Source organism: Euleptes europaea, chromosome 11 (assembly GCF_029931775.1).
Source record: "Euleptes europaea isolate rEulEur1 chromosome 11, rEulEur1.hap1, whole genome shotgun sequence".
NCBI classification, from domain to species: Eukaryota; Metazoa; Chordata; class Lepidosauria; order Squamata; family Sphaerodactylidae; genus Euleptes; species Euleptes europaea.
This window is the reverse complement of record NC_079322.1, coordinates 21,111,117-21,124,675: the sequence shown is the minus strand read 5'-3', so window position 1 is coordinate 21,124,675 and position 13,559 is coordinate 21,111,117. Positions and strand designations below refer to the sequence as shown.

The 13,559-nt window shown below is 43.3% G+C and overlaps 1 protein-coding gene across 1 annotated transcript in view; it reads right to left on the bottom strand.

The window, feature by feature from the left end:
- AMPH (amphiphysin) overlaps nucleotides 1–13,559 on the bottom strand; it is a 120,836-nt gene that overhangs the window by 35,855 nt on the left and 71,422 nt on the right. The window contains exons 6-11 of the mRNA XM_056857252.1: nucleotides 13,344–13,451; nucleotides 11,739–11,824; nucleotides 9,296–9,371; nucleotides 7,440–7,522; nucleotides 4,077–4,215; nucleotides 729–857 (exon numbers count right to left, since the gene is read on the bottom strand). Of these exons, the coding sequence (XP_056713230.1) occupies nucleotides 729–857; nucleotides 4,077–4,215; nucleotides 7,440–7,522; nucleotides 9,296–9,371; nucleotides 11,739–11,824; nucleotides 13,344–13,451 (621 nt within the window). The remainder of the gene's footprint in view (nucleotides 1–728; nucleotides 858–4,076; nucleotides 4,216–7,439; nucleotides 7,523–9,295; nucleotides 9,372–11,738; nucleotides 11,825–13,343; nucleotides 13,452–13,559) is intronic.

Below are 13,559 nucleotides of genomic sequence, written 5' to 3'. Positions count from 1 at the left end.
ATCTGCTTTTTCTGAGGCTGCGTTCAGGCATCGTGTCAAACTTGCATTCGTTTGGCAGGACAGACGTGAAGGTAGTTTGTCCCTCACGTGCTCCCCTCACTTCCCCCCGTCTCCCCATTTGTGTGGAATGTGAAAATAAAAACTGGCTTAGAATCCCAGGTTGCCGGAGTAAAGGGGCACCCGCATCCAGACATCATGAGCAACTGGAATTTCTTTTTAACTGGAGTTGCTTTCCAACTCCACATGATGGCAGCGGAGGGAGGAGCAGTCGGGTACGCAGGCACAACAGGCAAGCTGCATTAGTGCCTATTAGGGGTGTGCTGCTTTTTTGGGGTGTTTTGCAGGTTGGGGTTAATAAACCCGGAATTTTTTTTTGAAAAACCCAAAAAGCCAAATAAAAAGCCAAATAACAAGCTTTTCCAGAAAATTAAAAAATTTCAGGTTTATAAAACCCAAAAAATATGGGCTCAGAGATTAACCCTGGGCTCCCTGGAGCCCACTGTTCAGTTCTGCATTGCTGGGGTGTTTAGATGACCGTGCAAAGCAGATACTATACCACTAGGTCATGCCCTCTTTCAACACAGTTCTATTGTTGGACAGGCCAGCCAGCAAATAAATCAACATTGGTAACTGCAGACTTCAAACACTGTATGAAAGTGTGTGATGCCTGAAGTGTTCCTAAGTTAAATGAACAGCCTGTGTCAGACAGAATGAACTCCTTGCCTCACCTGTGACGGAGTCGTCACATTTATTTCAGGAACAAAGTTGTCATCAAACAAGCTGATAATATTCTCCTGTTGTAGCTCTTTAGTTGGAGTGAGTTTAGGCAACGGTGGGACAGGAGGTCCTTTCCTCAGCTACAGAAAGAACAAACACATTGGAAAGTAAAATCTCAAACACAAAGACACCCCTGAATTGATTCGGAGCAGGGATAAAATAAGCGTAAACGGCAACTTAGTAGGTGACCCATGCAACATAATGATCTTGTCAACAGATCAACACCTAAAGGAATCCCAAACCTTTAAAATTAATTGGTATCAAAGGATGTTTATTAGATGTACTATGGGAGAATAACCATGCATACGTGGAAGGATGTTCTTCTCCCATATGAACCTACCCACCTTGGTCATTTTCAGAGGCCCTGCTTTGGCTGCCCCCGCCATCTGAGGCTAGATGGGTTGCAACTCCAGAAAAGGCCTTCTCGGTCATGGCACCAAAACTTTTGGAACTCCCTCCCCAAGAAGATTGGTCTGCTTCCCTCTGTTGTTGTCTTCCACCAGCGGGTGAAGATGATTAAAAATTTAGTTGGCATACCCCTAATAACTGTTATTGGCCTCCTCCCTGGTTTTTTTGGTGTTGTGTGCGCTTATATGTTTTGATTGAATTATTGTTGGGATGTTTTAATGTTTGATGTTCATCACCTTGGGGACCCTATTTGGGGGGGAAGGTGGTGTACAAATGTTTTAATAAAATAAAATAAAATAGCCATAGGAGCAAAAAAAATAAAAGATTATGACAAATATTCGATTCTTAGATCTGGACAGGATGGAGCCCCCTTGCCAATTTCAGCTGGTCCTCAGCAATCACAGATCTTTGCAGCTGCAAGAAGCATGCTGTGCCGACACATTTCATACAGGCGAGGAGAGAGCCCAGGGACAAAAGAAATCAAATCACATTTACCCTGCAGGAAAGGAAATTATATTCCTTTTATATCAGGAGGATAAAAATAGCTCTGGTAAATCCGCTCTTTGGATTTATGCCAGATGCTGTTGGCAGCCTTTAATTCCATCTTCAGAGATTTCGCAGGAGCAAGAGTAAAAGGGAAATGTTCTTTTATTATGTTTTTTTTAAAAATATATATCTATTTATATGTATCATCATTGTGTCTGTTTCATTATCTCTTAGATGTTTGTGCAAGATGTTTTTAAACTGCTGCTTCAGTATCGATTTGTTACTAGGCTCTTACTGTTACTCGACTTCATCATCATTGGTGGATTTGCCCTTAGACTGAAACTCTTAGACTGAAATAAAGTTTGTCTTTTTAAAAAAAAACAAACGGGAAGGTTATTTAACGGGTTCTCTTAAAAGGAAAGCTGCTCTCCTCCATAAAATGAATGTTTAAACAACAGATTCTTCTCCCTCCACCCCCAGAAGCTGTCATTTGTTGGTACATGAAGGGGTGTTAAGAGGAGTTTTTCAAAGTCTGTCTTCTCCCCTCCGTAACCCACGTGCCCACACCATGGATTTCTTACTTCTCTTTTGTACAGTGGGATGGGGGGGGGGGGAGTCAAAAAGAGTGCCAGTGCTGTACCGTAGCTGAGATGGCTTCACCATGTGCTGAAGATGGAGTAGCCACCCACACTGAAGCCTTGCAGGTAACCAAGGACACAGGAGTTATCTTTTCCCCCTGGTCCACGGAGAAAGCAGACATGGTCAACACTGAAAAGCTTGGCTAATGGAGAATGGAGACTAATGAGAAAAGACAGGAAGAAGATGTGGGTGATGGGGGGCAGGTTTCTCCCTATCACTTAAGCTAGAAATAAGTCTAGGGTTGCTTTTCCTTCCGGGAATGCCCTGCTGGTGTGGCTGCACTGGCAGCAAGGGCCGGCGCAGCTCTGCAGCTCCCTGATGCAGTGTGTTTGTCCCCGAGCCGGCATAAATGGCCCTTATCCTGGGTTAAAGGGGCACTTACTCCGGCGCAGGGTCACACTGGCTCCTAAGGAGCTTCCCCCCCCTCAGGATTGCAGAAGTGCTCCCCATACAGGAATGTATAATTGCTTCACACAGCTGTATTCTTGTTAGTCGACCACCGCAGGCTTTCAACTGCTGGTACCTTTCACTACAAGGGTGCATCAGATTGGCCAGTGATTAGCTTCACTTAGAATGGAAGTGTGATTCATTTTGGGGAAGATTTTATATCCCCCCTCTTCCTCCAGGGAGTTCAGGGCAGCATACACAGTTCTGTCCCCTTTTAGTCTCACCACAACCTTGTGAGGTAGGTTAGGCGGAGGGGGACAGTGATTAGCTCAAGGTCACCCAGCGGCCTTATAAGGCCAAGTGGGGATATGAAGCCAGGTCTCCCAAATCCTCGTCTGGCATTCTAACCACTACATCTCACTGACTAGCAATTCTCTGTCTGGCCTTTTCGATTCAGGATGTTCAACTCCACCTTGCCAATCCTAGGACCTGTGTTCTTTCTCTTCTGCTCCCCAAACTCCTGCTCAGTGTGGAGAAACAGTGCACGTGGCGGGCATCTTCACTTGCCACATTCAGGAAGGGGTAGAAGACTGTTTTATTACAGATGGCATTTGGTGTTTTGGCTGTGCTTTACCTGTGTATTAGTTTTTAAGGGTGTGTTGGCGTTAGCTTGTTGCTAGATGCTTATGATGTTTGAGCCTTTGCAGCTTTTGCTGCCTTATTAGCTGCTTTGCATCTGAGGAGATAAGGCAGGGTATAAATACTTTAAATAAATGCATTAGTCTGAGGAGACAGTGAGTGTGACTCTGCCTTTTCACTGCATGTAGGATCTACACAACAGAACCTTTCGGAAATGGTGTGTGCGTGTGTAAAACGGACGACAAAGTGACAACCAGCTAATTAGGAATAATCCAGAGGCAAACTTTACCTTTGCCTTTATTAGATGCCAATGCAACAAAAACTGGATACCTTTTGTGGATACTTCTTAAGGTCAACCTGGACATCCTATTATGCAAATTGTTGGGTTTGGGTTCCCCAATCTGACTCTCATTTTGTCACGGTCACATGGTACCTAATGGGAACTAAGTTCCCAAGCACCACATGGGTCTGATTTGGATTGGAACTGTGGTGTGGGGGGAGTACACTGGGGGGCCGTACAGTGGCCTGGGGGGAAGGCAGAAGCTCTTTCCCCCTATGGTGCTACCCTTAATTTGGCCCCCACGATGCTCAGGAACTCGTGGGAAAACATACCATGTAGTTTGACCCTTCTCTAATACGCCATTGCTTGAGAGTACAGGAAATTGCTATAACCGCTCTGCAATCTAATTGATGCAACCTTACCATAACTTCAAACCAAATCCTACTCATTCTGCTCCTACCTGTGAGGGAGATTTAGGCCGTGCTGGTGCTGGAGAAGCTGGTGCCAACGTGTGGTTAGGACTGGCCTCAGGACTAAGTGGAGGTGAGGCCTCTTCAGGTGGAGATGGAGTTTTTGCAATTCGGAGTGGGCCTGAATCACTAGATGGATGCAAAATAAATTTGTTATGTACGGAGCGCTCAGTTTTCATATGCTGGGCTACTTTTCAGCAGCCACAAGGAATGTCCATGGATATTTTCTACACAATGGTTTTAGATTCATGAAAGTTAAATTTGGTCAACTGTGTTATAGGTGAAATTGTAAAAAGTGGATGCAGTCCTGGAAACCAATCTCCTACTAGACTAAATAGTTAGGATTGGATCCTACAGCTCCCTTCTGCTTAGAGGGGAGCTGTCCACCACCAACAAGGGGACATGACTCCTTAGTTAATGGCCGGGGAATATCAGAACTGATCGTTATTTTACAGGGACTCTATTTCCTAGATTTTTGAAAATTCTTTCCCCCCCCCCCCTCAAATATCTAATATTCTAGCCAATAACTGATTACACCTTGGAATAAAGCAACATTACTTGTTTTTATACAACACTGCACATGAAATTGTTTCTCAGCATTCAGGAGCGGGTCACTGACTTTTCAGACATTCACAATATTTATCTGCGATTCTTGCTGTCACCTTTGAATAGCATAACATTGATTGTGACTTATAAATTATAATATACCGGTTGAGTATCCCTTATCTGGGCATCCGATATCCGGACTGACCTGAAAACCGGACCTTTCGAACAAGCATACAGGCGGATCCGTGCTGCCCGGCCTCTCCTGACTTCGGAAAGGCCAGGCGGCGTGGATGTGAGTCAGATCTGCGCTGCCCGGCCTTGGATTCTTGGACACACACATCTGACTCACACCCATGCCGTCCGGCCTTTCCAAAGTCCAGTGAGGAGGGCAGTGCGGATCTGACTCAGATCCGTGTTGCCAGCCCTCTCTGGACTTCAGAAAGGCCAGGCAGCATAAATGTATTCCAAAAACGGAAAGATCCAAAATACTGACCACTTCTGGTCCCAAGCAGTCTGGATGAGGGATACTCAACCTGTATTATAAGCTATCTATCTATCTATCTATCTATCTATCTATCTATCTATCTATCTATCTATCTATCTATCTATCTATCTATCGTTATAGATATAACAGCTATTATATATCACATAATTGACAAGAAACAATTTATTCAAAAAAATATTGAGGCATATCTCTAGTTAGTGTAAATGACTACAGTCTCATAGCCTACATTGATATCATGTTTAAATAACAAGAGCTGAGGAATCAGAAGTCTAGTCTGGAAAGCATTCTGCTGTCTAAGAACATCTATGATTCATAAAAAGCGATTGTGCTGTATTTTGAAGAAGCGTAGAGCTACAGCATTCTATAAGCATCCTAACTCGAAAAGATGAGACGTGGGCTTAGGCATTATTGTGGAGAACTAGTAATACATGATTGACTAAGACCTCAATCATGTTCTAATTCCTAAAGGAAAAAAAAGTCATTCTCAAACACTAGGACACATCTTAGGGTTCACTCACCACCTCTGTCTGGGAATTAATAATAAAAAAAGATGCAGACATTAGCATGTTCTTTCCATTTTGCTGTTGTTTCTTTACAAGTTACTAATTGCAGGAACATTTTGTTCAGCTGCACTGATTTTTCCCCGTGAACATCTTCAGTAAGAAAGGGGATCTTTCAGAGGGAAACAGGTGGAAAATTTCTCACCTTACCCCCCACATTTCTTCATTTCTGTTTTGGGGTATCTATAGATGCTCTCAGCTATTGTCCTGCTTAGTTTTGTAGCTGTTGTTTAAACAAGTTCTTCCTGGCCACATGATCCCAACCAATCAGAAGTTACACAGCCCAGAATGAAGATATCACATCTGCATCATGTTACAAATGAGATATGGCTACATGACATCTTCACATAGCCAGTTGAGAGTAAGGACAGGAAGTATTATTCTCACTCCAAAAGGATACTGACCCGTATTTCCATCCCTATTAACAGTCTACTGAAAAAAACAGCCCAAAGAGGTGCTTTGTAAAACACTCTCCTCATTTGAGCTCAGTTCTATCATTTTCAAATATTTTGTTCTTGCCTGTGCTATGAAACACACATTCTACAAATTAAAGTTAAAGCTTAAGGCCTCTGTTTAGAAATGTGAGGTATTCATCAAGATTGCACAGGCTTGGATTACGGGTTAAATGAAACGACATGCAGATGTGTAAAAAAAACACTGTGGTAAACCTTTCCCTTATATCTAGGATCCACCAAGAACAGACACCATTTGATAGCAATTATTATTAATTTAGTTTTCAGCAGGCAAGCTCACAGTGCTCTTTTAGTAGGGTTGCCAGGTCCACCGGCAACCCTACTCTTTGCCACCGGCAGGACTTCAGTGCCATAAAGTCCAATTACCAAAGTGGCCATTTTCTCCAGGTGAACTGATCTCTGTCGACTGGAGATCAGTTGTAATAGCAGGAGATCTCCAGCTAGTACCTGGAGGTTGGCAACCCTATCTTTTGGTCATCCCTCCATTGTTTACGGTAAGTCTCAGACCTGTTTTATTGCATGGTTTTCTCATTATGTAATCCATATAGCGTTTCAGTGGGAGAGGTGAACTATAAATAAAGTAAGAAAATACATAAATAAAATAAAACTGAATTGGGATATATTCTATGATGCTTGCATTGTGGGCATCATCACCATGTCCTCCCAAACACAACAAATCAACATAGTAGCCTAATGTTTGACTTATACTGATGATGTAAACAAAGCTGGCTTTATATATTCAGATTCTTGCAACATTTAAGCCGAAGCAGATCAGTTTATAATTTAATAGAGGGAAAAGGCAGCCATTCCCTAAAGGAAGAGTGAAAAAAGGTCACCTTCCATAATGTAAACACCAGATGTGATTAGGGTTGCCAAACTCCAGGTACTAGCCAGAGATCTCCTGCTATTACAAATAATTTCCAGCCAATAGAAATCAGTTCACATGGAGAAAATGGCCACTTTGGCAATCGGACTCTATGGCATTGAAGTCCCTCCTCTCCCGAGGCGCCACCCCAAAAAACTCCAGGTATTTCCCAACCCAGAGCTGGCAACCCTAGATGTGATCCTAGTGCACCTTGGAGTAATTTAATACAGCACAACTATATTGACCTGCCAACAGCTAAAGTTTGCATCTTACGCATACAATGGGTTGATACAAAACTGAGTGAAACAGACAAAGAATCTGCTTTCTCCCAAATTACCAGCGGTATGGTTGGGGTACTCAGCTTAGGGTTATACACATTGCAATTTGACAGAAAAAATCTTCACCTGGGTGCTCCTAGAATGGTGAAGGCCTTGTCAGCATGCTGTTCTCCCAACTTGGTCATCACCTCGTAAAGTTTGTGGCATAGCTGAGGAGACAGTCATCATTAGCAATGCTATTTGAGAGGAAAACAGGATCTACTAAGATCGCACATTTGCCCAACGAATGGTCTAAGATTAGCCAGCCTTTTAAAAATGGGATATTAATCACAGTCGCAAACATCACATGGAACTCGCACAGCTTCACACGGGTTAAGATGTGCCACAAGTATTCTTGGGGTGAAAGAATGTTTCGCGCCAGGAGGCCTTGACAAGAAGGAAGACGGCTCATAACAAGTCCTTTGTTACTTGCTACCATTAACATAACGGCAAAGAGGTTTCCTTTCCGTCAAGCTCCTGAATCTTTTCCGTACTGAGTCTGCAGCAGTTATTTCAATCCACTCTGGGACCTTAGTCGGGTTCCATTTGGTTTCCTACCCGACGTTCGTACAATTTTTATCTTCGCAAATAAAGAGCAGAAATTTATCATTTGCAATTTCTGCAGGACACCCTGCTTAGCGAACTAAAACAGACAGATGTGATATTTTTACTGCAAGGGGGTGTTGATTTGAAAGCACCCTCACTACGCCAAGCCCAAATGTGTCTTTTCTCTCTAGAGGCAAGCTTTTCGGGGGTGGGAGGAACGGCTGTGTTCAATTGCAGCAGAAATTGGCTATGGATGGACCTGAATGGTCGGCCTTTGTGATTTCACAAGTTCCTCCCACCTCTCTCCCTCAGAGCTGTTTTGCAACTATTTTTAAAGTGTTTGCGCTGGGTTTTTTTAAGGCAATTAACAAACATTTATTTATTTTATTTATCTGGGAAATTTAGATCCCGGTTTTTACCAAAATACACTCAAGTTAGGATCAAAACCATCAAAAAATATTAGAATACATATACCAGAAATCTAAAAGCAGCTGGTAAAAAGTTTCACGGAACCAGACCAAAAATCTAAAAGCAGACGATGTTATCAAAGCAATCAAATTTATGAAAACTGGTCAACTGAATAAGCATGCATAAAGCACTTTAAAAAGCAAACGGGAAGCGAGATCTCGCCCTGAGGCATGTGGGTTAGTGGCAAGCCTAACAACAGATCTAGGGTATGACAACAAACCACACCCCACCTGGTGGCTCCCAACACAACTGCAAATTTCTGTAGTCTATAGGCACACTAGGGTTGCCAGGTCCCCCCTCCTGATCAGCAGGACGTTTTAGGCGGCAGGGCTGGTGTGGTTGTGTGTGCGCACTATGACGTCACTTCCGGTTTTACTTCTGGAAGCGCCACACCACCGCGGCCAATTTAACACTCAAAGCCCCCGCCCCCAAATTTTGGGAGGTTGAGTGCTAAAGCAGCAGTGGCGATATGGCACTTCCAGAAGTAAAACAGGAAGTGAAGTCATGTTGTGCGCACGCCAGCGCGCACACACAATCGCCACTCCGGAGCAAATGGGTGGATTGGCGGGCAGCCCGCCAATCCACCCATTTGTTCCGGAGTAGCGATTGTGTGTGCGTGCTGGCGTGCGCACAACATGACTTCACTTCCCGTTTTACTTCCGGAAGTGCCATATCGCCACTGCTGCTGCCAGAAGTGGCATAATGCCACCCACCTGGCAACCCTAAGGCACACCATAATAACAGTTACATCACCAATCAATTGTGCTAATTGTGCTAATGTTAACTGGAGTAATAAACTCAATAAATTTCAGTAACAGAAAGGGAACAAAGCAATTTTAAAAAATGTGTACATCATGGCACCTTTATTTTTTCATCTGTTTCCAAGTCCTTAGCTGCTTTTCTCCCACAATGCATTCATTTTTACTCACCGAAGTGATTTCTTTGTGAAATTTGGCTTCAAGGCTGGAGATATTTTTGAATGTGTTCACATAAAAGCCAACTCGTCTAAGGAAGTAAAATGAAAAAGGTTGTAAAAGAAAAAGGCAAATAATGAAGTGTATTTTTCCTCCAGAGCTGAAGCAACATAATATTTTCCCCGATGGCTTCAAAACTCAGGGAAAAACAAGAAGATAGTTCTACATGTTAAAACAAAATTTTATTCTTGGTTACAGTATAAATTAAACCATGTAAAGGAGCTTTAGAGATATGTGGCTCCGAATAAAAGGGCAAGAAACCCCCACATTTCCAATCTGATGTTGAATAAGGACCCCTTCAGACAACTTCAGGTCAATTCTAGATCCTAATTCAAGGCCAACTCATCACACTAAAGTAATATAGATTCACATCCTACTTAAAACAAATTATTCTTGGCCATACAAAGCTCAGAGCTAAATCGCCATTGTTACTTATAATCTTATTTTTTTTTACTTATACCTTTATTCTTTATAATCTACTGTCAGCCAGAATAGTTACAGAGGCTTAGGATCCCCCAGAGATTTTCCACAGGTGGAAGGATATCTGCTCACAGGGTGCAACTATCTCACCTCTTCCTGCCCATGCCAGCCTTAAATGCCCCCCTCCCAATCATGTTCCGGGTTTCCCCCCCTTTTTCCTAGGAACAGTATTTGGAGGGGGCATTTCAGGCTGCCACGAGAGGGGGAGTGTGAAAAAGTTGTGCTCCAGGAGTAGATATCCTTCTGCCCGTGGAAAAACTCCAGGGAATCTAAGCCAATATGGGAGTCACCTAGTGTGAATAAGGCCGCCAGAATTTGTACACAGATATGACTGGTAAATGTAATCCAGTCCTTCACAAAATCTTTATATATGTGAGTTGGTTAACTACAGAATGATTTTTACACACACACACACACACTATCTGAAACAACATAGTACATCATTCAGAGCCTGAATGATGGGAACAGCAAAGATTCAGGTTTGGTTCCGACACATTACCACGATTTGATATTACAGATGAACCAAGCCTCTCTTTCACACATGACAATGAGCCAAAGAATTGCAAAACAGATGTAAAATCACAAACCTCAAGCATACAGCCAGATCTTTTCCAAATGCAGCCCCCCTCCATCTGGTATCTGGTCCCCCCTTTTTTTATTCCACTTCTCTCAGCTGTTCACCTGACCACATGCTGAAATTCTGAGGTCACTTCCTCTCCATCAAGCCCCTCCTCACAAGAGCATATTATAAGATTCCCCCTTACTCTAACACATCATAGCAAAGAGACACTAACTCTGATTGCTGCTTTATTCTGTCTTATTTTTCAAAACAGAGTCAGAGATCATGGCTACTAGGGTTGCCAGGTCCCCCCTTGCCACTGGCTGGGGATGTAGGGGGGGATAGGGTTGCCAGATCCAGATTTGGAAACTCCTAGAGGTTTGGGGGTGGAGCCTGGGGGGGACAGGGGCCTCAGTGGGGTACAATGCCATAGAGTCCATCCTCCAAAGCATCCATTTTCTCTAGGTGAACTGATCTCTGTAGTCTGGAGATGAGCTATAATTCCGGGGGATCCCCAGGTCCTACCCGGAGGCTGGCATCCCTACTAGTGACATTGATTCATGTTTAGCACCATCGGGGGGAGTATTATTCCCCCTATTTATTAAATTGATTGGGTTATTTTTAAAATGTATCTAAATTATATTTTAATGTTTTATTGGTTTTATTATTCTGGATTTTGTAAACTGCCCTGAGGGCTGGGTAGGGTGGGGTAAAAATGTAACAAATAAATAAATAATAAAGATCCAAATAATAAAGATCCAAAAACAAGTCTTGTAATACTTTTGTGGGGTTTTAATTTTATTGTTTATTTATGTATTTCCTTCGTTTATGCCCCACCTTTCTCCCCGGTGGGGCCCCAAAGCAGCTTACATCATTCCCCTTTCCTCCATTTCCTACTTAAAACAACCCTATTAGGTTAGCCTGAGAGTGCGCAACGTCCCAAGGTAACTCAGCAAGTTTCAGCGGCTGAACAGGGATTCAAAACTGGGTTTCCCTGATCCTAGTCTGACACTCTAACCCAGAGTTTCTCAACCTTTTTACCCTTGTGTAACCCTTGAAATAATATTCATGTCTCAGGGAGCCCTACATATGATTTACATATGATTAGCCTATTCATCACTATTTCACGCGGAACCCTAGGGTTCCGGGGAACCCTGGTTGAGAAACGCTGCTCTAACCACTATAGAACACTGGCTGTTCTGTTTATGTCAATGCCTAAATCTCAAGAGCGGCATACTAAGAGGGAGGGTCTAAACGTGTAATGAAAAATAAATTATAAGTCACAAAGAGATGGTGGCCACCCAACTCCTCTGGACTGCTATGAAACACCGAAGGGCAAGAACCGCTCGTTATATCCACCTTGACCACAAAGACGGCAGCTCTTCTTGTAAATCAGTATTAAAATCTTCAAATACTTTCTGTGCTTTCTGAAACTCTTCTTCTGCCTAGAACAAAACCAAATAGATTAGCAATCATTTCTCTGACCACAATAAATAAATAAATAAATAAATAAAAATGACACAGAGTAATAGAAGATACAGCCGACCTCTGCTGGGTTTTGTCAGATTTTATAATCTCAAGGTAAAGCCAGGAAACAAGAAGAGAATGAAAAGTAGGTACGCAGGGGCAGGGTGGAAAACCCATTCCTCTGCATGAGGCTGAGACTGAAGAGCCGGTTCAGCAGCTTTAGAGAACCAGGTGGAACCCTTCTGGTCCTTTGTGTCACTTTGGCCACCTGCAATGGTGGTGCTGAAGAGCAGCAGGAAGTGGGCCAGCAGACCCCTCCTTTGGGTCCCCTTGCTTTCTGGGTTCTACGCAGAGTAATGTATCTAGGTTCTGCTACTACAGCCCCCAGTCTCACATCTTACAAGCTTATGCTTTCTCTCTGAGGGTAGTCTACAAATCAACTGCCTTCAGTTCATAAGAGAGAAAATCCAAGACAAAAGGAAATTGAAACTTCAGACATTTAAGTGACAGCGGCACTCATCATATGATAGATAATAACACATGGTGTCTGCTATACCTTGATGATGAGATAGGGTTGCCAGATGTCACCCCAGAAACATGTGAATGTAATTTGTGTATATTTCTAAAAGTTAATGAAACAATATGCCCAGTGAATCAAAAGATTCCATGGGGAAAAAGGGGGCTCCAGATTGGCTCTTAATTCACACCATGCTGGAGGACCGTGGGAACTGCATCTCCTTTATAGGACCATGTGACTATTCAATAATGGATTTAACTTGTGGGCGGAAAGGTACCGGCTGGATATTAGGATGAAATTTTTTACAGGAAGAGTTGTTCAGCATTGGAATCAGCTACCCAGGGAGGTGGAGAGCTCCCTCTCACTGGCAGTCTTTAAGCAGAGGCTGGACAAACACTTGTCAGGGATGCTCCAGGCTGATCCTGCATTGAGCAGGGGGTTGGACTAGATGGCCTCTATGGTTCTTCCAACTCTGTGATTCCATGAATTCAGCTGACCTACAGCAATTCCTCTCTACAGATGTCAACATAGTAGCATCTCCTGTAATAAGCCATTAAGGAATGACAGTCACAGCAAATTAGGGGTGGAGGTGGGCAACATACTCAGGAGGCACACAGCCCACATATCCCCTTACTCTGAACCGATGAAGGGAAATGCCTGGCATGTATAATACTTACAAAAATAACTCCATTTCTTGCGGGAGGCCTGCCTGACATTAGAAGCATAGCTCTAGACAACGCCTGCGAAATTCTTGACACTCCGTCATACATGGTAAAGGATCAATGCACTGTAGCTTGGCAGGTGTTTGCTAAATCACTACCCATCCCTGGTTTTTCTTGCCCTGCCCTTCTGGTGCAGTGAAATCTGTGGCTCAGGCAGGTGATTAAAACACACACACAAAGGATTTTTGTGAGGCCCTGGCAATTTTACCCCATGCTCGGAGATTCTGGTGCCCGTTGTAATGTAGAGATATATTCTACCTTAGAAATTCTGCCTTCATCTTTTCTCTTTGAACTCTGCAAAGCTTCCAAGTGATGTCTTGCGCTGTCGTAGTCAACCAGTTTTCTGCTCCGCTTTGCGATGCGGTTCTGTTAAGAGTTGACTCAGTCAAAACACACAGTTTTTCCGAGGCAGCCAAGGCATTTACAATGCAGCTTTTACAAACGTTGGCATGTTCTACCTTTAACAAAGCATTT